The 26942-nt window shown below is 38.2% G+C and overlaps 1 protein-coding gene and 1 pseudogene across 1 annotated transcript; both read left to right on the top strand.

The window, feature by feature from the left end:
- The first annotated feature begins 1336 nt into the window (after positions 1 to 1336).
- On the top strand, positions 1337 to 3506 carry LOC100661684 (olfactory receptor 14K1-like). Its single transcript, XM_023541860.2, has one exon. The coding sequence runs from the start codon at positions 2571 to 2573 to the stop codon at positions 3504 to 3506; it is 936 nt and encodes a 311-aa protein (XP_023397628.2). The 5' UTR covers positions 1337 to 2570.
- Positions 3507 to 19979: 16473 nt separating this feature from the next.
- LOC135229169 (myotubularin-related protein 10-like) lies at positions 19980 to 23254 on the top strand (annotated as a pseudogene).
- The last annotated feature ends 3688 nt before the right edge of the window (positions 23255 to 26942 follow it).

Genomic DNA, 26942 nt, shown 5'->3' with positions numbered 1-26942 from the left:
TGGAAAGCAGAAGCCCTACAGATATCAGCTCCAAAAAAGAAGCGAACCTTAGAATGCAGCAAGGTGCAAACTTTCCCATCTGGCCAGGTGAGTCTAAGTGTTGTGGGTTCATAAATGTGAAGGGAAAAGAATTGGAATCTTCCCAGTGTCCTCATCACACCTGACAACAAGAAAATCTACGCTAGGGTAGGATGTGCCCCCCCAAAAAGAACTGTGGTCACTAAGGTCTTTTGATGTCCAAAATTCTGTCTACTCGTGTCTTTCTCAATTTGCAGTCTTACACTGAGGCTAAACTTTAATGTTGACGCCTGCAGTTGGTCATCATTTAGAATACTCTTACTAAATTCATCACTGTTATGTTACCATACACATTAGTGAGCAAGTGAATACTGAAAGGTCATTGGACTTTCAAAACAGAAATTTATCTCCCATGTTCATAGTCTTTATTCTATAATCACAGGGCACACAGTAACGTGCTTATTAAAAAAATCTGAGAAAATTTCAACCAAGAGCCTGGTTAGTAAATTCTGATTTAGTAAAACTGGTTAATTTTTGATTGGTCAAATATCTTACATGGATAATTATAGAAATTTAGGCAGGTTAGAATTCTAGCTCTGCCCCTTACCAGTTGGAGATCTCGATTAAGTTTCTTAACGCTTTAAGCCTGATTTTCTGTATGTTCACATATCTATACATAAGCAGGGCATGGAGGCAGCCTGGTGCCCACGCTTAAGGAACTGCTGTGGCTCTGGCACCGCTGTATTCTAGACCCCAAGCTCTGCCTTCCAGGCTAGCACTCTGGCAGACCTGGGACCCTGCTGCTGGACTAGAGGCAGAATTAGCTGCTCTGGGGCTCCAGCAACTGGCGGTGCCCGGGGTCAAGATCATCGGTGGGGGCCGCAGCCCATTCCCGTGCTCCCCTGCAGTCGCCCATTCTAGCACCCCAGCTGCCTGGTGCTGTCCTGCAGGTAAACCCAGGTGAACCCTGGGGAAACCAGCTACCTGCAGCTGGTCTTGGGTGGCTTGGAATCAGAGCTTGAGAGCCTGGAGACTAACAGTTGCTCAGAAGAGGAGCTCAGCAGCATGGGTTATGGAGGAGGAGAGGGCAGCCGGCTTCTGCTGCAGCCCCCAGACCCCAAATTACCCCCAGAACCCTTCCCGCTGCAGGACTTGGTCCCTTGAGTAGAGGGGAGCAGCACTAGCAATCTTCCCCGCCCCCGCCTCTTCCTGGGCCCCTCCACTAATCCCCCACCCTTCTCAGAAGGGCTCCCTCAAAATCCGCCTCAGTCGCCTCTTTCACACACAGAGCTGCAAAAGTGGCTCTGGCAGTGGGAACGCGACCAGAAAGAGGCCTTCCGGAGAGCTGGCTGCTTCAGCTGCAAGCCTGACAGACTTGGGATGGCTCTGTACCTCCGGAGCTGGGTGCTGGGAGGAAATCCAGGTTAATGCACAAAATAGTTGCCTAGTAGTATTGTTACTATTGCTGTAAATGTGAAATGTCGGATAATGAAATGATCTTTAAGTGAGGAGGAGGTGTATTCTAATAGTTCCTCCCTATTTTTATTTTAAAATCCTACTTCCCTTTAACAGAATACATTTTAACACCTGTCTTTTCTAAGTGAAAGAAGTATTCGTTCTCCTTGAAATATCAATTTGTCACTTTCATATTATCTTTTTTTACACATTGTATCCCTTTTCTTTCTGTAGTGAAGATTTATTCTCTTCAGACTCTGTCCCTGATTTCAAACATATATGATATGGGGTGAGTGGAGTGATTGGGGGTAAGGGTTTATGTGAATTTAAGTGTGTTTGTTAGATCGTGAAAAGAATTAGGCCTTTTATCTCCCTTTATTACTTTTGTTTCTATTTTTCATGCCCCACTAAAGGTACATTTCTAATATTCCTTCTAACATATCCTTTTTTCTCTGTTTTCTTATCTACCTATTTTTCTCCACAGAGCATGTAATAGAAGATTGAATTGAGTATTGTACTCTCAGTTAATGAACCATTTTCTTGTCATTGTTTTTGTTGAATTGAAGTTTTCACTAACAAATGATAAATTCTTCTCCATTCATTATTGCCACATTCTCAGTTTTTCTGTCACTTAAAGATAAATTGTACATATTTGCATTTAAAACATCTTCCCACAAAGGACATGTTTTACATTGTATGACCAATCACAATAGATAATTTCAATTGAATTAGACAAAAAGAAATGTGAATTACCATTTTGTATTTCATAGGATGAATCAACTCTGTTATAGGTATAAAAATTTGTTATAAAATTAGGATTTATCAGTTTATATATGATGTCTAAAGAAAAGAGATAATATCACCACCTTTTTTTATTTGAAGAGAGGGCATGTGTATTACATAGTTTCACTTAGAAGTCAGGACCGTTTCACTGCAAACTGAAAAACAATGTGGATGTTCAGAAAATAGTAGTATAAGGAGAGTTTTCAAAAAAGTAAATGTGTGATCTGCAAAAAAAAAAAAAAGCACAGCTTCCCAGATGCTAGTTAATGTTATAAATTCCTTCAACCCGTAGGAGGTGCCGTAGAATCAAGGACATGGCCAATGTTACAATGGAGATGGAATTCTTCCTCATGGAATTTGCCCACACCAAGGAGCTCCAGGTCCTTCACATCCTTCTGTTTTTGCTAATTTACTTGGTGACTGTAATGGGGAATCTTCTCATTATTGTCCTTGTCACCCTGGACCAGTATCTTCACACTCCCATGTACTTCTTCCTGAAGAACTTGTCCTTCTTTGATCTCTGTCTCATTTCCATCATAGTCCCCAAATCCATTCTCACCTCTCTTACTAATAAGAACACCATTTCTTTGCCAGGATGTGTGTTACAGGTCTTTTTGGTGATTCACTTTGCTGGCGCTGAGGTGTTCATCCTCACAGCTATGTCTTATGACCGCTATGTGGCCATCTGTCACCCACTACACTATGAGGCTGTCATGGGCAGAGGAGTCTGCTTACGGATGGCAGCTGCTTCCTGGTTCCTTGGAGGATCCTTTGGAAGCTTATATTCAGCTGGCATATTCTCTTTATCTTTCTGCGGCTCCAGAAACCTCCCTCAATTTTTCTGTGACGTCCCCTCACTATTAAAGATGTCTTGCTCAAAGTCACACATAACTATTGATGTTAGTGTGGCAATTGGAATATTTTATGGTTTCTTTTGTTTTGTTGCCATTTTTTTCTCATATACCTGTATTTTCAATACAGTGCTAAGCATCCCATCCTTTCAAGGCCGATCAAAAGCCTTCTCCACCTGCTTACCCCATCTCACAGTCGTGACCACCTTTCTCCTGACGGGAGCCACTGCCTATCTGAAGCCAGTGCCGCTGTCTCCCTCTCTGCTGGACTTGCTGCTCTCTGCTTTGTATTCAGTTTTGCCTCCCACCCTGAACCCCATCATCTACAGCCTCAGGAACAAAGAAATTAAGGCAGCTCTGAAAAAACTCCTGTGGAAACTTGGTGGCAATATGAAGTAGTGAAAAAGACAAAGTTATAAAATGTTCAATTTTTATTTCCCATTCTAAAGTAAGAGTCCTTTTAATATTACTAGGTATGTAATTTAATTCTGCTGAATTAATTTATTTCATTTAGTTTTTAAGTCTATGGGAGGTAGAATAGGTTTCTCCCAGGTTGTAAAAAGCTCTAGAATTCTATGTCAATTTTTTTTTATATATACAATGTGATTTACCCCAATTTTTCTTATCATATCCACTGTTGTTGTTAGTTGCCAGGAGTCAGCTCTGACTCATGACGATCTTATGTGAAAGAGAACAAAATGCTGTCTGGTCTGTGTCACAGGAGTCTTCATTTCATCCAATTAATGATTTTGTAAAAATTCAGTCAATTTTTATCTAATTAAAAAAATTATAGGAATATAATTAAAAATTCCTTCCTTGAATTTCATAGATATTTGCACTTATATATTTTTATTGGTATATGGATATTATTAAGTAGTTAACCTTCCACTATACCTGTCTTATATTAGAAAAATTATATAGAATCCCATATGCCATCATTCTATGCTGGGTGGTGCATGCAGTAGTGTTGGCCACTACTTCCATTTGTGTGATACATTTTAAAGTTCACTTTCATCAAGATGGCAATTAACTACACTATTTCACATATTGTAAATATTGTTTTTAAAAGAAAATAACAAAATTTACAGAAATGTAGTTTAGATTTTATAATTTATGACCCTAAGGGAGGGTTTTAATTGATGTCATCGATTGCCTATTTCTGCGTCTATTGCCCTGTAAGAATGATAATGAAACGAGAAGACGGTGGGCAAATATTGTGGTTTGTTCCCCAACAATTGTAATTGTACATTAATGCCATCCATATTTGAGTTCAGAAACACTTGTACAAATTAAATTCAAGCTCCTAAGTCAGAAAATGGGTTTTGTTATGAAAGGGTAGACACCCTTCATTATGGCAAAAAATGAATTCCTCAATGTGCCATTTTAAAAAAACTAAAATTTGGCAAATTTTATAACCTTCTTAAACATTTATTTCTGTGTGTATAGAATGACAGTATCTGCATATTTCTCAAAAAGATTGATATGATACAGGAATATTAGTAAAGCTATACCACAGGTTATGCCAGGGTTTATGTGACTTAATTCAGGCTGTTGGAATGTAGATTGAGATGATGAAAGCCTTCTCCAGGCCAGACCCTTTAACACATTCCACACAAGTCTTCAGTCCTCTCTTCTCCTCCTCCTGTGATGATTTTTATGCCATAGATGTGGTTTACTGGGATGTGGTAACTCTAAGATAGAGTTATCTGTGTCTGTGAGTCACTTCTTAGGGTAAGCCATCCAGAAGCACATGGACTCCAATGGATTTTAAAATGAGGAAGAAATAAATATTTGTTTCACACCAGATATTTTGTGATTTTTGTTACAGCAACTGATTGGTATTATCTTAATTAAAACATATGACACTGATTTGAAACAAGGTGGCATAGACTCATCTTTCCCTGTTTCTGTCTCTTAAGTACAACCAAAAAACCTGGAAGTGATACGGCAGACAATCATAAGGGAACCCTAAAAGATAGAAAGAGTAAGGTAGAATGGCTGGAGATCCCAGGGCTGTCTCCAGTGGCAGAAGGCACCCAATCTTTGAAATCACTTGACTCTCCACCTGATAAGTGAAGGTGGCCCAAGCAGGTGATTTTCCTCTGATGGCACCATCAGAGATGAGTGGGAACCCAATGGCACTGGATGCTTTTCATTCTCAGATGAAGAAAACTAAAACAAGTCATTAGCAGACCTACTGTTTTTTTTTTTTTTTTTGTCCTTCTTATTGTGGTGAAAATACACTGAATACATTCACCAATACAACTTACTCATGTATTATTCAATGATATTGATTACATTTTTCATGTTGTGCCACCATTATTGCTATCCCTTCCAAATATTTTACCACCATCAATATAAATCAATTCCTCTGCAAATGAAAACTCCGCTTTCCCTCTCCCTCTTGCCCCTGGTAACCATCTTTGGTCTTTTTGCATTTGTTTGTATCATATAAGTGAGATCATACTGTATTTGTCCTCTTGCAATTGACCTATTTCATTCAAGGCAAAGTAATATTTCCAAGGTTCATCCATGTTGTGGCATGCATCAGAGCTTCATTTTTCTTTGTGGCTGTATAAACCCAGAAAACCCAGTGCCGTCGAATTGATTCCGACTCATAGCGACCCTATAGGACAGAGTAGAACTGCCCCATAGAGTTTCCAAGTAGCGCCTGGCGGATTCGAACTGTTGACCGTTTGGTTAGTAGCCATAGCACTTAACCACTATGCCACCAGGGTTTCCTATGGCTGTGTAATATTCCACTTTATATATATACCACAGTTTGTTAATCCATTCAGCTATTGATGGACATGTTGATAGTTTTCACATTTTGGCTACTGTGAAAGGTGCTGCAATGAATATTGTTGGAGCATTCTTATCTTTAAAGAATGCCGAAAGGGAATTTTCCAAACAGAAAGAGAATGATGCCAGAAGAAAACCTAAAACTTCAGGAAAAAAGAAAAAATATTGAAATGAGGAAAAATTGAGATACGTAATCTATTGCATTTAGTTCATTTTTCTTTTATTTATCTTATCTAGTCCTTGTGAGTTTCTTAAATGACATTTGACTATTGAAGCAAAAACTAATGTGGAGCTCAGTGTATGTAGAAGGAATACTTAACACAAGTATATTAAAACAATTATATTTGAAATGTGGGGTGGGGTAAAGGAACCTAAGTAGAAGTGTCTACAGTATACTTAAGGTGATTAAAAAAACTGATACCAGTAGCTTAGTATGTTACCAATATATATTGCAATAACTATAGCCACCACTAAGAAAATTACACAAAATAATATATTCAATACACTATAAATAAATCAAAACAGGATTCTAAAAAAAATACATAGCAGTGGGATGCAGACCCCAAATTCTCATAAAAAGACCAGACTTAATGGTCTGACTGAGACTGGAAGGACCGCGGTGGTCATGGCCCCCAGGCCTTCTGTTGGCCCAGCACAGGAACCATTCCTGAAGCCAACTCTTCAGACATGGATTGGACTGGACGATGGGTTGGAGAGGGATGCTGGTGAGGAGTGAGCTTCTTGGATCAGGTGGACGCTTGAGACTATGTTGGCATCTCCTGCCTGGAAGGGAGATGAGAGGGTAGAGGGGTTTAGAGGCTGGTGAAAAGGACATGAAAAGAGAGAGTGGAGGGAGGGAACAGGCTGTCTCATTAGGGGGAGAGTAATTGGAGTGTGTAGTAAGGTGTATATAAGTTTTTATGTGAGAGGCTGACTTGATTTGTAAACTTTCACTTAAAGCACAATAAAAATTATTTTAAAATATGTTCATAACACACAGGAAGACAAGAAAGAAGAAAAAGAAGAATGAGAAACAGAGGAATAAACAAAAAATAATAAAATGAGAGGCATATGCATATCAAAAGTTAATTTAAACATAAATTATCTAAATACACCAATCAAAAGAGATTGGCAGAGTGGACAAAAAGTACGGATCAAACTATGTAGTGTCTGAAAGAACCATACTTAAATTGAAAATCAAAGAATGGAAAACGAGGTATTATGCAAATATCAATAAAAACACAGAATGGCTATACTGATATCAGATAAGTAGATTTCAGAGCAAAGAAAACAACTGGTGACAATAGCACACATCACATAATGATAAAAGTGTTGATCTACTAAGAAAACTTAGCGATACTAAATGTGTATGCACCAAACAATAGACTCAAATACATGAAGCAAAAAATTACAGCTCAGAGTAGAAATAGTAAAATCCACAATTATAGTTAAGGACTTCAGTACTTCAGTAAATTGACAGAAAATCAGCAATACCATCATCCAATTAGATGCAATTGACAGGTGTAGGACACTTCACCCAGCTGTAGCACAGAGTACATTGTTTTCAAGTGCCCATCCACAAAGATTGATCATTTCCTGGGCTATAAAAGAAACATCAACTTTTTTTTTTTTAATACTGAAATCACACAGAGAATGTTCTCCGAACATAATGAACTTGAACTAGAAACCAATACCAGAAAGACAATAGAAAAATCTCCAAATGTGTGGGGAGCATGCCACACATCTCTAAATGTTCACAGTTCAAAGAAGAAATCTCAGAGAAACTTCATAGCACTAAATGCTTACACTACAAAAGAATAAAGGTCTCAAATCAATAATCAGCACTCCAGAAAATTAAACAAAATAAACATGTCAAAGAAAATAAATAATAAGAATAAAAATAGAAACTAAAGACACCGAGAAAAGGAAAGCACTAGAAAATACAAATGAAGCAAAAAGTTGGTTCTTCAAAGAATTCAATAAAATTCTAACAAGACTGACACAGCTAGAAAGAGAACAGAAACAGATCACCAATATAAGAAATAAAACAAGGGCTATCACTTTTTTTTTTATCACTGCAGACAAGAAGTCAGTATTTAAAACACTGCAGACTGCAATCAGCCAATCTAGAAAACTACTGTTATATCCTGGCCTTCCAGGAAATACATTAATTCCAAATCCTGGATGAATATACCGATTTCAATAAATGTTACATCCTTTTTGGTCTACAACAACACAAAACAAAAAAAACTACACTCGCCATCAAGTTGATTTTGACTCATGGTGACCCTATAGGACAGAATACAACTGCGCCATGGAGTTTCCAAGGAATACCTGGTAGATTCCAAATGCCAAACTTTGGTTAGCAGCCGTAGCTCTTAACGGCTATGCCACCAGGGTTTCCTTAGCATAAGAGGAAGTAGGTATTCAAACATCCAGTTGGTGATATAACACTGCACCCGTGACAATTAATCTTAGGACTATCAGTCTGATATTACTTACTATTGTTGTTGTTAGGTGCCATCGCGTTGGTTCCAACTCATAGCAACCCTATGCACAACAGAACTAAACACTGCCCGGTCCTGTGCCATCCTTGCAATCATTGTTGTGCTTGAGTCCGTTGTTCCATCCACTGCGTCAACACACCTTGTTGAGTGTCTTCTTCTTTTCTGCTGACCCTGAACTTTACCGAGCATGTTGTCCTTCTCCAGGTACCGATCCCTCCTGACATGTTCAAAGTATGTAAGATGCAGTCTTGCCATCCTTGCTTCTAAGGAGCATGCCGGGTGTACTTCTTCCAGGACAGATTTGTTCGTTCTTTTGGGAGTCTACGGTATGTTCTATATTCTTCACCAACACCACAATTCAGAGGTGTCAGTCCTTCTTCGGACTTCCTTATTTCTTGTCCAGCTTTCACATGAATATGATGAAATTGAAAATACCATGGCTTCGGTCAGGTGAACCTTAATCTTCAAGGGGACATCTTTGCTTTTCAACACATTCAAGAGGTCTTTTGCAGCAGATTTGCCCAATGCAATGTGTCTTTTGGTTTCTTGGCTGCTGCTTCCATGGCTGTTGATTGTGGATCCAAGTAAAATGAAATCTTTGACAACTTCAAATTTTTTCCATTTATCATGATATTGCTTACTGGAGTTGTGAGGATTTTTGTATTCTTTGTGTTGAGGTGTAATCTACACGGAAGGCTGTGGTCTTTGATCTTCATTAGTAAGTGCTTCAAGTCCTCTTCACTTTCAGCAAGCAAGCTAGTGTCATGTGCATAACGCAGGTTCTTAATCAGTCTTCCTCCAATCCTGATGCCCCGTCCTTCTTCATATAGTTCAGATTCTCGGATTATTTTCTCAGCATACAGATTGAATAGGTATGGTGAAAGGATACAACCCTGACGCACACCTTTCCTCACTTGAAACCACTCCGTGTCCCCTTGTCCTGTCCAAACAACTGCCTCCTAATCTATGTACAGGTTCCTCATGAGCACAATTAAGTGTCCTGGAATTCCCGTTCTTCACAATATTATCCATAATTTGTTATGATTCACAGAGTCGAATGCCTTTGCATAGCCAATAAAACACAAGTAAACGTCCTTCTGGTATTCTCAGCTTTCAGTCACGATCCGTCTGACATCAGCAATGATATCCCTGGTTCCACATCCTCTTCTGTGTCTGGTCTGAATTTCTGGCAGTTCCCTGTCAAAACACTGCCACAGCCTGTGATATTCATGCTATTGTTTGATAATTTCCACATTCGGTTGGATCACCTTTCTTGGGAATAGGCATAAATATGGATCTCTTCCAGTCGGTAGGCCAGGAAGCTGTCTTCCATATTTTTTGGCATAGACGAGTGAGCACTTCCAGCGCTGTATCCGTTTGTTGAAATATCTCAAATGATATTCCGTCAATTCCTGTAGCCTTATTATTTTGCCAATGCCTTCATTGAAGCTTTGACTTCTTCCTTCAGTACCATCGATCTGTGATCATATGCTACCTCTTGAAATGGTTGAACGTTGACTAATTCTTTTTAGTATAATGACTCTGTGTATTCCTTCCATCTTCTTTTGATGCTTCTAGTGTTGTTTAATATTTTTCCCATAGAATCCTTCACTGTCGCTACTCGGGGCTTGAATTTTTTCTTCAGTTCTTTCAACTTAGGAAACTCTGAGTGTGTTCTCCCCTTTTGGTCTTCTATCTCCAGCTCTTTGCACATGTCATTTTAATACTTTACTTTGTCTTCTGGAGCCGCCCTTTGAAATCTTCTGTTCAGTTCTTTTACTTCATCAATTCTTCATTTTGCTTTAGCTGCTCGATGCTCAAGAACAAGTTTCAGAGTCATCTCTGACATGCATCTTGGTCTTTTCTTTCTTTCCCTGCCTTTTCAATGACCTCTTGCTTTCTTCATGGATGATGTCCTTGATGTCATTCCACAACTCGTCTGGTCTTCGGTCATTAGTGCTCAATGCATCAAATCTATTCTTGAGATGGTCTCTAAATTCAGGTGGGATATACTCAAGGTCATACTTTGGCTCTCATGGACTTGCTCTGATTTTCTTCATTTTCAGCTTGAACTTGCATATGAGCAATTGATGGTCTGTTCCACAGGTGGCCCCTGGCCTTGTTCTGACTGATGATATTGAGCTTTCCCATCGTCTATTTCCACAATTTGATTTCTGTGCATTCCATCTGGTGAGGTCCTTGTATATAGTCGCCGTTTATGTTGGTGAAAAAAGGAATTTACAGTGAAGAAGTTGTTGGTCTTGCAAAATTCTATCATCGGATCTCTGACATTGTTTTTATCACCAATGCCATATTTTCCAACTACCAACCCTTCTTTGTTTCTAACTTTCACATTGCAATGGCCAGTAATTATCAGTGCATTCTGGTTGCATGATCAATTTCAGACTGCAGAAGCGGATAAAAATCTTCAATTTCTTCATCTTTGGCCTTTGTGGTTGATGCATGTATTTGAATCATACTCATATTAACTGTTCTTACTTGTAGGCATATGAATATAATCCTATCACTGACAGAGTTGTATTTCAGAATAGATCTTGAAATGTTCTTTTTGGTGATGAATGCGGCACCATTCCTCAAGTTATCATTCCCAGCATAGTAGAGTATATGATTTTCTGATTGAAAATAGGTTACTAATTCCTAGGATATTGATGTTTATGCATTCCATTTCCTTTTTGAGGATTGGCAATTTTCGTAGATTCATACTTTGTACATTCCAGGGTCCGATTATTAATGGATATTTGCAGCTGCTTCTCATTTTGAGTTGTGTTACATGAGCAAATGAAGGTACCAAAAGCTTTACTTCATCCACATCATTAGGGTTGACTCTACATTGAGGAGGCAGCTCTTCCCCAGTCCTCTTTTGAGTGCCTTCCAACCTGGAGGGCTCCTCTTCTGGCACTATATCAGACAATGTTCTGCTGCTATTCATAAGGTTTTCACTGGGTAATTCTTTTCATAAGTAGACTGCCGGGTCCTTCTTCCTAGTCTATCTTAGTCTGGAAGTTCACCTGGAACCTGTCCTCTATCGGTGACCCTGCTAGTATCTGAACATAGCTTCCAGGATCACAGCAACACACAAGCCCCCACGGTACAACAAACTGACAGACACGTGGGGAGAGATTACTTATGTACCCAAAAATATATATAACAGGTTTGGCAAAAGTAAGAAATTTGAAAGGGTAAGACTGGTTTCCAGTACTTAACAAGAGTGGCTATTGGTGACAATAGCATTAGTGACAATAGATGTGTACTTAGGTATATGAAGAGAGCAAATTCCAACCTATGGCCTGGCAAGGATGAAGTAAAGGTAAATTTCTTGATTTCTCTCTCCTCCAGCACTCGTATTTCATAAGCTGAGCCAACCTGGCAGACACAGGACAAGTACCTGAGTGACATAGTTCCCAGGATTCTGCCTCTTGAAAAACAGAATGGAGAAGCATTAAGAATGAATCTGAAGCTTCAAATGGAGGTTATCTAGCATCCACAATTTCATTACCCACTACTCCACTGGGACCTCATTTCTTCCTTAGCCTGTTCTGTTTTCATAATCCTTATTCAGTCCCTGAAATCTGATTTACTTTCCTATTCTCTTTCTTCCCTATGTAGAAAAGAAATTATGAATTTGTTTGAAACTAAACATCTTGCCCTCAATGCCAGAAACTGAACAGCTCAACATAGCTGTATATCAACACACAGCTCCGTTGACTGGTATCATAAACCCTAGATGGACACTCAATACTGAGAAGGAATCCTACCACACATTCCTAGTGTTTTCATGATACCACTCTAAATGACCTTATGTCACCTTTCTCAACACCAGGAAGAACTGCTCCGTATACTTCATTAAGAAAGTGCAAGCAACCCAACCGGTGTTCTTATCTTACCACTACCAAATAAAAAGTAGTATCTGTGTATCTTACAACATTTTGTTGTCACTCTTGTCACAGTAGAGAACCAAAACCCCTTTGAGTTGTTTTCTGGGCTCCATACTTACTAATTTTTTTTTTTTTTGTAGACATTACTTCTGTGCCATCCCTATCACTTTTTTCCAACAGTGTACAATACACAAACATAGATTATAAAATACTCCATATATATATATATATATTCCCACACTACACGAGGTATTCAACAGCAGATTTCAGCAGGCAGAAGAAAGAGAGAATCAGAAAACTTAAAGCGAGTTCAAAGCAAAATTTTCAGTCACAGCAGTCAAAAGTAAAAAGAATGAATAAAAATGAGCAGCACTTAAGAGACCCATGAAACATCACCAAGCATACTGATATTTTCATAATGAAAATCCTAGAAAGAGAGAGGAGAAAAAAAGGGGCAGAAACAATACTTAGAGGAATAATGGTCAAAAACATTCCAAATTTGCTAAAAGACATGAATTCACACATCCAAGATGCTCAAAAATTTATAAACTCAAAGATATTACCATGGAGATACATTATGATCAAACTTTTAAAAGTCAAATATAAAGACAATATTTGAAAGCATCAACAGAGAAGGAATTTGTCACCTAAAAGGGACTATTAATAAGATTAACAGACAGTTTCTCGTGAGAAACTGTGGAGGCCAGAAGACAGTAGGGTTACACATTTAAAGTACTGAAAGAAAAAAAAAAACTTCAATCAAGAATTCTACAACCAGCAAAATTGCCCTTCAGGAACAAAGGAGAAATTAAGATATTTCCAGATAAGCAAAAGCTAATGTGAAGAACAAAGTGGGAGGACTTACTTTACCTGATTTTAGAACCTATTATACCACCACAGGAGTCAAAGCAGCCTGGTACTGGTACAACAACAGATATATGGACCAATGGAACAAAATTGAGAATTCAGACATAAATCCATTCGCATATGAGCAGTTGATATTTGACAAATGCCCCAAAACAGTTGAAAGGGGAAAAGACAGTCTTTTTAACAAATGGTGCTGGCATAACTGGATATCCATCTGCAAAAAAATGAAATGAGACCCATATCTCACTGCATGCACAAAAACTAACTCAAAATGGATCAAAGACCTAAATATAAAATTTAAAAAGATAAAGATCATGGAAGAAAAAATAGGGACAATGTTAGGAGACCTAACACATGGCATAAACAGTATACAAAACATTATAAAGAATGTAGAAGAAAAACTAGATAACTGGGAGTTCCTAAAAATCAAACACCTATGCTCATCCAAGGACTTCACCAAGAGAGTAAAAAGATTACCTACAGACTGGGAAAAAGTTTTTAGCTATGACATTTCTGATCAGCGCCCGATCTCTAAAATCTACATGATACTGCAAACACTCAACTACAAAAAGAGAAATAACCCAATTAAAAAATGGGCAAAAGATATGAATAGACACTTCACTAAAGAAAACATTCAGGTAGCTAACAGATATATGAGGAAATGTTCACGATCATTAGCCATTAGGGAAATGCAGGTCAAAACTACAATGAGATTTCATCTCACTCCAACAAGGCTGGCATTAATCCAAAAAACACAAAATAACAAATTTTGGAGAGGCCGTGGAGAGATTGGAACACTTCTACACTGCCGGTGGGAATGTCAAATGGTACAACCACTTTGGAAATCAATTTGGCGCTTTCTTAAAAAGCTAGAAATAGAACTACCATAAGATCCAGCAATCCCACTCCTTGGAACATATCCTAGAGAAATAAGAGCCTTCATACAAACAGATATATGCACACCCATGTTTATTGCAGCACTGTTTACAATAGCAAAAAGATGGAAGCAACCAAGGTGCCCATCAAAGGATGAATGGATAAATAAATTATGGTATATTCGCACAATGGAATACTATGCATCGATAGAGAACAGTGAGGAATCTGTGAAACATTTCATAACATGGAGGAACCTGGAAGGCATTATGCTGAGTAAAATTAGTCAGTTGCAGAATGACAAATATTGCATAAGACCACTAATATAAGAACTTGAGAAATAGATTAAACTGAGAAGAAGACACTCTTTTGCAGTTACAAGATGTGGGAAGGAGGCAGGGTGGGAGAGGGGTATTCACTAATTAGATAGTAGATAAAAAGTACTTTAGGTGAAGAGAAAGACAGCACACAGTACAGGGGAGGTCAGCACTATTGGACTAAACCAAAAGCAAAGAAGTTTCCTGAATAAACTGGATGCTTCGAAGGCCAGCGTAGCAGGGGCAGGGGTCTGGGGACCATGGTTTCAGGGGACATCTAAGTCAATTGACATAATAAAATCTATTAAGAAAACATTCTGCATCTGACTTTGAAGAGTGGCGTCTGGGGTCTTAAATGCTACCAAGCAGCCATCTAAGATGCATCAATTGGTCTCAACCCACCTGGATCAAAGGAGAATGCAGAACACCAAGGACACAAGGTGATTACGAGCCCAAGAAACAGAAAAGGCCACATAAACTAGCGACTACATTATCCTGAGACCAGAAGAACTGGATGGTGCCTGGCTACTACCGATGACTGCCCTGACAGGGAACACAACAGAGAACCCCTGAGGGAGCAGAAGAGTAGTGGGATGCAGACCCCAAATTCTCATAAGACCAGACTTAATGGTCTGACTGGGACTAGAAGGACCCCGGTGGTCATTCCCGAAGCCAAGTCTTCAGACATGGATTGGACTGGACAATGTGTAAGAGAGGGATGCTGGTGAGGAGTGAGCTTCTTGGATCAGGTGGACACTTGAGACTATGTTGTCATCTCTTGCCTGGAGGGGAGATGAGAGGGTAGAGGGAGTTAGAAGCTGGCGAAATGGACAGGAAAAGAGAGAGTGGAGGGAGAGAGCGGGCTGTCTCATTAGGGGGAGAGTAATTGGGAGTGTGTAGCAAGGCGTATATGGGTTTTTGTGTGAGAGACTGACTTGATTTGTAAACTTTCACTTAAAAATAAAAAAAAAAATTTTTAATTATTTTTAAAAAAAGCAAATGTGCACCTACTCCTCACTTATAGACATGGTTAGGTTCCAAAGACCAGGTGGTTATGTGAATATCAGTGTTATGTGAAAATGAAGGATGATCACAACAGATCACAAAATGGAGGATGTCTACATCATTAAATAACTGCCAAATTGCATCATTACATGACTGCCAATTTATATCAGTACATAACTGCCAAACCACTGAGAATCATGGCCTAGCCAAGTCGACACATAACTTTAACCAACACAGCCTGCAGTACTCTCACACACTGGCTTTTGTTACTGCCAGATGTATAATATTAAGGTGCAAAATAGTTGGACAGTAGATGTTTTACTATTGTTGTAAATGTGAAGTGTTGGATAAAGAAATAGCTGATAAGTGAGGAGTAGTGTATTTCATTACCTGTAGACGGGATTTTCAAAAATGTTAAAAGGAGTTCTTTAGAATTAATGAAAGAACACCAGACAGTAACCAGAAGCCATAATAAAAAAAGAAAGAACCTTATTAACAGTAACTTCATAGATGAATAAAAACACAATATTATTGTACTTCTGGGTTGTAGCTTCTCCCTTTTAACTATATAGTTTAAAAAACAAATGAGTCAAACAATAATTATAAATCTATGTTAATGGGAATACAATGTAAAGATGCAGGCAGTTACAGTAACTATGCAAAGGGGAAGGGATGAAGACGTGTAGGCCTTCTTCCTCTCCCAGTCCTCAATTAAATACATTTCTTGAATGAAACGTATTCCCCTTCATTGAACTATTTTGGAGGCTCTTCATTTAAACTGGAGCCCTGATGGCACAGTGGTTAAGAGCTCAACTGCTAACCTGATGATCGGCGGTTCAAATCCATCAGCTGCTCCTTAGAAACCCCACTGGGCAGTTCTGCTCTATCCTATAGGGTTGCTATGAGTCAGAATCAACTTGATGACAATGGGTTTGGTTTTTTTCATTTAAACCGGAAGAAAATCCAAAATTCCTAGGTAAACTGCACATATTTTTTAATACCGCTGTTCATTGACAACCTGTTCATTTGATATCTTATCATTCCATTGTTACATTCGAGCTTTCAACCATATGTAAAATGTGCATTACATACACAAAGCATAGTGTTATTTTTATTGGCCTTTATATATGTTGCTTCCTTTCCCATGAAAACCCCACATTTTGGCCCTATCTTTCGAAATGAACTAACTTCTACTCATCTTTCAAAATTTAGTTCAGGTGTCATTTCCAATATTACTGAGCTTTTGGACCATGTCCACTTCCAAGCCTGCTGTTAGATGTTCACTCTAAGCTTGTACTGGCTGCTATAACACTGTTTTTCTCAGTATGCTGTAATTATCTGTGAGCTCCTTGTTTCTGTAGCACTACTATTTGGCACATAAAAGTTGTTATAACAATGCTCATTAAGTAAAAGGGCAATACTTAAAAAAATGTTCACTTTGCTGTTGTATTAAGAATCAAGAAGAATGAAAATGTGATAGAGAACTTTTGAGTTGCATGAACCTCATAAACAGTTTTTAATTTTTTTTTTTTAAAGTACAGGGTAAAGAAAGTGCCCACATTAAAAAATACGTAACTGTTTACAGAAACAAAAAGATAACCGCACTTGGAGTCAGATGATTTTGATTTAAAGTCCAATCCTGCAACTTAATACTTTGTGTTCTTGTACAAGCCTTTTAACCTTTCTAACCTTATCTGTATCAGTTAGAAGATATTTAACAACCTCATAACATTGTCAGCCTCATAGGACAGTAAGGCTTAAATAGGGTAGATTTAGCAAGATGACTTAGGATCTACATTGCTTTCCTCAAATATTATTTGTAATGTTGAAGCCTAGGTCATGAGGCTATTCAGGTGGCAGAACCAGGACTGGAAACCCAGGCTTATTCCCACTCTGTAGTATAGATTTGGTTAGGGCCTGGCACTGATTGGATCTGTTACATTTCTTGTGTGGCCTGGAGTAGTCACAGCTCATGGGCTAGTCTGCTATGGCTATAATCAACGGTTACAATTTTCCCAATGATTTTTTTTTTTTTTTTTTTTTTATGAATGAATTATAACCCTTATACCTTGTGCAGTGACCAGAGAACAATTAGAGAGGCTATCATTCCCCTAGCCCCAGCATGATCTGTCCTAGTTGCTAGGCACTTGTTTGTGTTTCATATAGAACCTTCACAGGTTTGGGTAGGCCATTTAGGATGAAATGAAAGGACACTAGACTACACTCTGCCTACTTGCTAGAGGCAGAGTTGAGGTGCCTTTTGTTGACATTTGGGCCCTGCTAATGGCTGCAATGCTGTCTTTCAGCTAATTCTGTGGCTGCTGTGCAAAGTTTTCCTGGTGCTGTCTTAATTACGGACGTGGGGCTTCAGTATATTTGAGTTTCCTTTGGAAGATATGGTATGTGTTGCTTCAATCATTTTTAGTGTAAAAAATCAACATACTTTGAGGCAAGAAGAGCAAGCCAAGTAACTTTCTTACCAAGTTGAAGACTATAATAAAATTGTTGTTAGTTGCTGCTGAGTCATGGCAACCATATGTATAACAGAACAATACGTTGCATAGTCTTGTGACATCCTTACAATCTTTAGTATGTTGGAGACTATTCTGGCAGCCATTGTGTCAATCCATCTCCTGGAGTGTTCCGTCAACTTTGCTGACCCTCTACTTTACCAAACATGGTGTCCTTTTCTAGAGGTTGGTCTTTCCTGATGACGTGTCCAAAGAAAGCAAGACAAAGTCTTACAATCCTCTCTTCTGGTTGTACTTCCTCCAAGATGGATTTGCTTGTTCTTGTGGCAGTCCATGGTATATTTAATATTCTTCACCTATAAAAAAAAAATACCACTATTTAAATGCATCAATTCTTTTGTCTATTTTATTGTTCAACTTTTACACTCATAAGAGTTAATTAGAAAGACCATGGCTTGGGTCAGGCACACCTTAACCATCAAAGTGATATCTTTGCTTTTTAGCACTTTGAAGAGGTCTTTGCAGCAGATTTTCCCAGTGCAAAGAAAATGCTTGCCACCAGGGACCCATGTGGTACAATAATAGTAATAATAAATCATTGTCGTCTAGTTGATTCCGACTCATTGCAACCCCATAGGACAGAATAGAACTGCCCCATAGAGTTTCCAAGCAATGCCTGGTGGGTTCAAACTGCTGACCTTTTTGTTAGCAGCCATAGCTCTTACCCACTATGCCACAAGGGTTTCCGTATGGTACAATAGGACCTACATAATAAATCCAGGAAGCCAAACTACAACATCTGTAGCAATCATCTAAGAATGGTTTGGCCTTGGTTAGTGACCACCAACTTTTTAACCTTTTTATTCAGAGCTTGCATAGCAAGGGAGTCAGCAACCATCACTTGTGTTTGACGAAGACTTAATGTAGGTATTGGTGTTGGAGAGCTTTTTAGTGGAAAAAAAGGTAAACTTCAGGTATGCCCTGATTGGAAGACTTTGGCAAGGAGAACCTAGAGGGGGGTAACGTGAAGCAGGCAATCTTATATGACTGGTTTGGAGAATATATTTGACTTTGTTTTGGCTCGTCCTGAGTTGAAAGTGGAGGTAAAACTAGCCGTTATTAATCAAATTCTGACTATTTAGGGATCATTACTTCAGAGACTGTGAGTCAGAGTTCTGTTGCATATATGGTCTGGACATTGTCCATTTGTATATTCAGTTGCAAAAGGTATAAGTTATAGTACAAGTACGTATGTGCCTATTATTTATTTTTAAAAAATCCTCTCTTGAGAAGTTAAAACCCCTAAAGTTAAAAAATTAGAAATATGAATAAATACTACCAAATAATTTTTGTAGATGAATATATGAAAAATATTTTTAAAATGCCAAAATTATCTTTCAATGGGTTAAAATGTTATGAAATAGGTTACCAAACATGAAGCCCTGTACATGAATATAATTCTGTTAGAAAGAAATTTTGCAAAAAAGGTTAGGGACTCAAAAAACCTTTAGCATTGACTTTCTGTTTCCACTTCCTGCAATTTACCACCAGAAGATAATCCTGAATAATAATAGATTTTTATCTCCAGAATTGATCTTTCTTTCATAAATTATCAGTTAAAAAGAATAAGGAGAAAAAGAGGAAGATGAGGAAGAAGGAAAACAAGAGTAAGAAGCAGAACAGGAGAAAGAAGAGAAAGCAGAAAAGGAGGAAGAGGAAGAAAAGGAAGAATAAGAAGAGGAGCAGAAAGATGAGGAAGAAGACGAGAATGGCATGGCTTTTGAATGATCTTTAGCAAAATTTTACTTGCTTGTGGTATTAACGACATTGTTCAATAATTTCCACATTCAGTTGGGTTACTTTTCTTTGGAAGAGGTATAAATATGGATCTCTTCCAGTCAGTTGGCCAGGTAGCTGTCTTACAAATTTCTTGGCATAGACAAGTATGAACTTCCAGTGCTGCATCCATTATTAAATATGTTAATACTACCGATTTATCTTTGTAGATGAATATATGAAAAACTTTTTAAATGCTGAAATTATCTTTCAGTCTGTTAAGACGTTGTGAAACAGACTATCCAGAAATGAAGTTCTGTACATGAATTTAATTCTTTTAAGAAAGAAATTTGGCAGAATGGGTTAGTGGTTTAAAAATCCTTCAGCATTGGCTTTCTGTTCCAGCAATTTGCCACCAGGAGATAATTATAAATAATCATATACTTTATCACCAAAATTATTCTTTCTTTCAAAAGTTATCAGTTAAAAAGAAGAAGAAGAGGAGGAGGAGGAGGAGGCGAAAGAGGATGAAGTGAAACAGGAGGAAGCAGAAGAGGAGAAAGCCGAAAAGAAAATAGAGGAAGAAGAGGAAAGGGAAGAGGAAGAAGGTTGGAAGGAAGGAAGAGGAAGGAGAAGGAAGAGGAAGAGAAAGAAAAGAAGGAAGAAGAAGAGGAAGAAGAGAAGAAGGAGGAGGAAGAAAAGAAATAAGAGGAGTATAATAAGTAAAAGGAGGAGAAGGAGGAGAAGATGAAAAAGGGGAGAAGAACAAGAAGAAAAAGAGGAAGGAGGCGAAAAATGAAACCAAGTTGGCGTCTGCATGGGCCTGGCTTGCTATAAGTCCTGGGCCGTGACCAGGTGGTGCAACAAGGTGGAGGCACTGCATTCTCCCTTCAGCCACCCAGACCCATCGTCATATCCTACTTCCTGCTACTGCCCGGACTGTTGATAAGATTAATTTGGAACCAAAGATTTAAAAACCTGGATGTACTACTTTTGCCAGAAGAAATTGTCACAAATAAAGTTAATTTTGTGAAAAAATGCATTGGAACAGGTACGGATCAATATGATTTGTGGGAAAAAGTTGATATGAAGTAATTCCAAAATGTTCTTTATTAGGGATGATCCAATGCCATTACAGAAATTCCATTATAAAAAAAAATTAAAAAAAAAAACTTTTTCTTGGTAAGCAAACATGTTCCTTTAACATGTGTTGAGTAAATTGTCAAAGTAAATGACCACAGAGGATGCAGAAAGTCCTAGGTCATAACCAGAAACTGAAATTTAATCCAACAGAGTTAATTATTTATTGTAATGATTTCAGAATTGTCAGATTTCACTTTGATGAATAAGGCCCTGAACGTACCAGAAAGGTATGCCTTGCAATAGCTCATTATTTTCAGTCTACAGACCTCCAGGTACTCTTTGCATCTGACCCTATTAGGAAACAATACCACAATTCAGTCAACAATATAAATGGAATACCCTCAGAAAGCGGACTGGGAGGGGGTGGTAGAGTAAGTGGTGGCAGCAGCCCAAACTCTCCAGTATTAAAAGCCTACTCATATTGGGACAGAAAAATCAGGAGGGCTGATGCTTTTGGGCAGAAAGTTTGTTCCATTAACAAGGGTTGCATGATAACCACTTGCCTTTCGGAATATTTTGTAGTGCCAGGTTCTTTGGCAGACCAATTTGTAAACATCTTTTTCCCACTCTTTTGCTGGAAGAAGGATGCAACTGCGGTACTTGAGATATGTCACTGGCAGTGCTGTCGTGAGAATGGCCATGATATAAGTAAGATGTGTTACAACAGAGAAAAATGATCAAAGAATTTGTAATGCAATAACTAAAAGTCATCCACGGAGAAGTGATGTTCACAAATCAGAGTTGGATATAGCCTTGCCTAGTATCTAAGAAGTACAGACCTTTGCAAACTTCAGCAACTATGTGTTCATGAACCTTTTGAAGAAGCTGAAGAGAAATGATTACCTTCCCTGGAAAATCCTCGGTGTTTAAAATATGTTAGGGCATTCCCTAAACTTTCAGCAGAAATTGTGCTGTCAAAAAATAACAAGTTTTGCATTACGAAAATATAAAGGATGCTCTTAGTCATGATACCATAGGTCATCTTGCTAAATGTTGTTAAAAATCTATGCAGTATAACAAATAAATATTTTAGCTATGCTATAAACTAAACTTAAAAGTTTAGTTTATAGCATAGGGGAAACCCTGGTGGTTTAGTGGTTAAGTGCTATGGCTGCTAACCAAAGGGCCGGCAGTTCGAATCTGCCAGGCGTTCCTTGGAAACTCTATGGGGCAGTTCTACTCTGTCCTATAGGGTCGCTATGAGTCGGAATTGTCTCGAGGGCACTGGGTTTTTTTTTTTTTAATATATGAACTAAATTTACAAGAAGCTAGTTGACTCTTGTTGTTGTTGTTAGGTGCTGTTGAGTTGATTTTGACTCATAGCGCCCCTACAGGACAGATTAGAACTGCCCCATAGGGTTTCTAACAACCAACTGGTGGACTTGAACTGTCAACCTTTTGATTAACAGTCAAACTCTTAACTACTATACCACCAGGGCTCCAGTTAGGTGAATAGGCCCACTGAAACCAGAAGGCTGATTTCATTATTCATTTACTTTCACTTAAATTTATTCTTCCAAAAACAATCAAATGAACGTATCTTGTTAAAACTGATGAACATATTCTGTTTTCAAGATTGATAAACATACCCTGAGAGCTCTTAGCACATTTCATCATAATAACTTATTTTCTTGAGGCACCCTTTGAAATCTTCAGTTCTTTTACTTCTTCTGGTTTTCAGCTTTAAATATAATAAGAATTAATTTCAACCAAGGACATATTCCCATTATAAAGTATCATACAACTGAGTCCCTTGTTTGAGTGATTACTGCTTTATTACTGTGAGAAACTTTCTTCTTTAAAATTTTTGACTCTCAAAAACTTTGCTGTTTGAAATTATGTGGGGAAGAATGAAATATTCAACCCTTGCTAGGAGGAACTGTATATATCACATCTAAAAAAAAAAATCATGTCTACCTAGCCTTATTTTCCAACCCAAATAACGAGCTTCAGATAAGGAGTTTCTAAGCACAAAATTCCACATATATCTTTGTTTTGCATTTTCTAAAGAAACAGAGTCTTTTGGTCCAGTTTACAGTTCAGATCTGATTTTGACCATTTTAAATACAGCCCTCCTTTCCTTCAGGCTATCCAAATACTCTTTCTTTTAAATTTCACTGAAACTCTACCTTTCTGCAAAATCTATATTAATTCTACCTTTTACTTTGTTTATTCCTCTGGTTTTCAGCCTCCTTTACAGCAGTGGGTTGATAATCCTGACTTCATTGGACCAGTAGTGTGTCCCTAGTAGCCTTAGGCTGATTGGGCTGGGACAGAACAAAAGGAAGAGCACAAACACATGCCAGAAATATATTTTTAACTCTAACAAATTCTTCATATGCACTCGCTTGCAGTCTTACATATTGTGCTGCTCAATTGATCTTTATCTTCATGCTACTGTTGATTACCATCTATGTGTTGATAAGCATTCATTTGATAACCACTGAGAACTAAACCACTGTACAATGAAATTTAAGGGATCAAAAGGAATGAAAGAATTTCTACCTCTCTTTTTTTTTCCATATCTAATAGATTTTGTTCATTTGTGAAATGATCTGGAAATATTTTATACAGTATCACCAGTAATGCCTAAGAAAAATAGGTTTATTTCATAACTGCTAAAAAACATGTGATGAAAATTAGTGATCAAATTACAGATTGAATGCTTCGAATGCTTCGGGTCTTCAAGTAGGCAGAAGATTTAAAGAACGAGGTAGAGGACATGTTAAGGAAAATAATACCCTTAAAAAAATGAAGCAGTAAGTTATTATTTTTATTTATTCGTTTTTTTGTCTTAGTGAATGATTCCAGTTAAAAAGCCATAGGAATAAGAATTTACAAAAGTCTTGAAACCTAAGACTAAGATATCATATTCAAACATTGAATTTAATACATTAATTATCATGTGTATGTATTTGACCAAACCATTAAAAAGAAGGTATACTATACATATTTCTTAAATTTTTCAGTGCCATGTCTTTGATTTGTCCTATTCCTGAAATGCAGTTGAATTTTTTTTATTAACTTTTATTGAGCTTCAAGTGAACGTTTACAAATCAAGTCAAACTGTCACAAGTAAGTTTATATACACCATACTCCGTACTCCCACTTGCTCTCCCCCTAATGAGTCAGCCCTTCCAGTCTCTCGTGACAATTTTGCCAGCTTCCAACTCTCTCTATCCTCCCATCTCCCCTCCAGACAGGAGATGCCAACACAGTCTCAAGTGTCCACCTGATACAAATAGCTCACTCTTCATCAGCATCTCTCTCCTCTCCACTGTCCAGTCCCTTCCATGTCTGATGAGTTGTCTTCGGGAATGGTTCCTGTCCTGGGCCAACAGAAGGTTTGGGGACCATGACCGCCAGGATTCCTCTAGTCTCAGTCAGACCATTAAGTATGGTCTTTTTGTGAGAATTTGGGGTCTGCATCCCACTGATCTCCTGCTCCCTCAGGGGTTCTCTGCTGTGCTTCCTGTCAGGGCAGTCATCGGTTGTGGCTGGGCACCAACTAGTTCTTCTGGTCTCAGGATGAAGTAAGTCTCTAGTTCATGTGGCCCTTTCTGTCTCTTGGGCTCTTAGTTACCGTGTGACCTTGGTGTTCTTCATTCTCCTTTGATCCAGGTGGGTTGAGACCAATTGATGCATCTTAGATGTCCGCTTGTTAGCATTTAAGACCCCAGACGCCACATTTCAAAGTAGGATGCAGAATGTTTTCATAATAGAATTATTTTGCCAATTGACTTAGAAATTCCCTTAAACCATGGTCCCCAAACCCCCGCCCTTGCTCCGCTGACCTTTGAAGCATTCAGTTTATCCCGGAAACTTCTTTCATTTTGGTCCACTCCAGTTGAGCTGACCTTCCATGTATTGGGCATTGTCCTTCCCTTCACCTAAACTAGTTCTTATCTACTAACGAATCAGTAAAAAACCCTCTCCCACCCTCCCTCCCTCCCCCCTCGTAACCACAAAAGTATGTGTTCTTCTCAGTTTACACTATTTCTCAAGATCTTATAATAGTGGTCTTATACAATATTTGTCTTTTTGCCTCTGACTCATTTCGCTCAGCATAATGCCTTCCAGGTTCCTCCATGTTATGAAATGTTTCACAGATTCGTCACTGTTCTTTATTGATGCGTAGTATTCCATTGTGTGAATATACCACAATTTATTTATCCATTCATCCCTTGATGGACACCTTGGTTGCTTCCAGCTTTTTGCTATTGTAAACAGAGCTGCAATAAACATGGGTGTGCATATATCTGTTTGTGTGAAGGCTTTTATTTCTCTAGGGTATATTCCGAGGAGTGGGGTTTCTGGGTTGTATGGTAGTTCTATTTCTAACTGTTTAAGATAACTCCACAGAGATTTCCAAAGTGGTTGTACCATTTTACATTCCCACAAGCAGTGTATAAGAGTTCCAATCTCTCCGCAGCCTCTCCAACATTTATTATTTTGTGTTTTTTGGATTAATGCCAGCCTTGCTGGAGTGAGATGAAATCTCATCGTAGTTTTAATTTGCATTTCTCTAATGGCTAATGATCGGGAGCATTTTCTCATGTATCTGTTGGCTGCCTGAATATCTTCTTTAGTGTAATGTGTGTTCATATCCTTTGCCCACTTCTTGATTGAGTTGTTTGTCTTTTTGTGGTTGAGTTTGGACAGAATCATGTAGATTTTAGAGATCAGGCGCTGGTCTGAGATGTCATAGCTGAAAATTCTTCCCCAGTCTGTAGGTGGTCTTTTTCGTCTCTTGGTGAAGTCTTTAGATGAGCATAGGTGTTTGATTTTTAGGAGCTCCCAGTCATCTGGTTTCTCTTTGTCACGTTTGATAATGTTTTGTATTCTGTTTATGTCTTGTATTAGGGCTCCTAAGGTTGTCCCTATTTTTTCTTCCATGATCTTTATCGTTTTAGTCTTTATGTTTAGGTCTTTGATCCACTGGGAGTTAGTTTTCGTGCATGGTGTGAGGTATGGGTCCTGTTTCATTTTTTTGCAAATGGATGTCCAGTTATGCCAGCACCATTTGTTAAAAAGACTATCTTTTCCCCAATTAACTGACACTGGGCCTTTGTCAAATATCAGCTGCTCATATGTGGATGGATTTATATCTGGGTTCTCAATTCTGTTCCATCGGTCTATGTGTCTGTTGTTGTACCAGTACCAGGCTGTTTTGACTATTGTGGCTGTATAATAGCTTCTGAAATCAGGTAGAGTGAGGCCTCCCACTTTCTTCTTCTTTTTCCGTAATGCTTTGCTTATCCGAGGCTTCTTTCCCTTCCATATGAAGTTGGTGATTTGTTTCTCTATCACATTAAAAAATGTCATTGGAATTTGGATTGGAAGTGCATGGTACGTATAGATGGCTTTTGGTAGAATAGACATTCTTACTGTGTTAAGTCTTCCTATCCATGAGCAAGGTATGTTTTTCCACTTAAGTAGGTCCTTTTTAGTTTCTTGTAGTAGTACTTTGTAGTTTTCTTTGTATAGGTCTTTTACATCTTTGGTAGGATTTATTCCTAAGTATTTTATCTTCTTGGGGGCTACTGTGAATGGTAATGATTTGGTTATTTCCTCTTCGATGTTCTCTTTGTTGATGTAGAGGAATCCAAGTGATTTTTGTATGTTTATCTTATAACCTGAGACCCTGCCAAACTCTTCTATTTTCAGTAGTTTTCTGGAGGATTCCTTAGGGTTTTCTGTGTATAAGATCATGTCATCTGCAAATAGAGATAATTTTACTTCTTCCTTGCCAGTCTGGATGCCCTTTATTTCTTTGTCTAGCCTAATTGCTCTAGCACAATGTTGAATAAGAGCGGTGATAAAGGGGATCCTTGTCTGGTTCTCGTTCTCAAGGGAAATGTTTCAGGCTCTCTCCATTTAGAGTGATGTTGGCTGTTGGCTTTGTATAGATGCCCTTTATTATGTTGAGGAATTTTCCTTCAATTCCTATTTTGCTGAGGCTTTTTATCATGAATGGGTGTTGGACTTTGTCAAATGTCTTTTCTGCATCAATTGATAAGATTATGTGGTTTTTGTCTTTTGTTTTATTTATATGGTGGATTACATTAATGCTTTTTCTAATATTAAACCAGCCTTGCATACCTGGTATAAATCCCACTTGGTCATGGTGGATTAATTTTTTGATATGTTGTTGAATTCTATTGGCTAGAATTTTGTT

This window comes from Loxodonta africana, unplaced genomic scaffold (genome assembly GCF_030014295.1).
Source record: "Loxodonta africana isolate mLoxAfr1 unplaced genomic scaffold, mLoxAfr1.hap2 scaffold_106, whole genome shotgun sequence".
Taxonomy (NCBI): domain Eukaryota; kingdom Metazoa; phylum Chordata; class Mammalia; order Proboscidea; family Elephantidae; genus Loxodonta; species Loxodonta africana.
Note: the sequence above shows the minus strand (reverse complement) of the source record. Positions and strands in the feature narration are given on the sequence as shown.

Coding starts and splice junctions, on each gene's coding strand:
- LOC100661684 (XM_023541860.2), top strand. CDS start 2,571: ATGGCCAATGTTACAATGGAGATGGAATTCTTCCTCATGGAATTTGCC.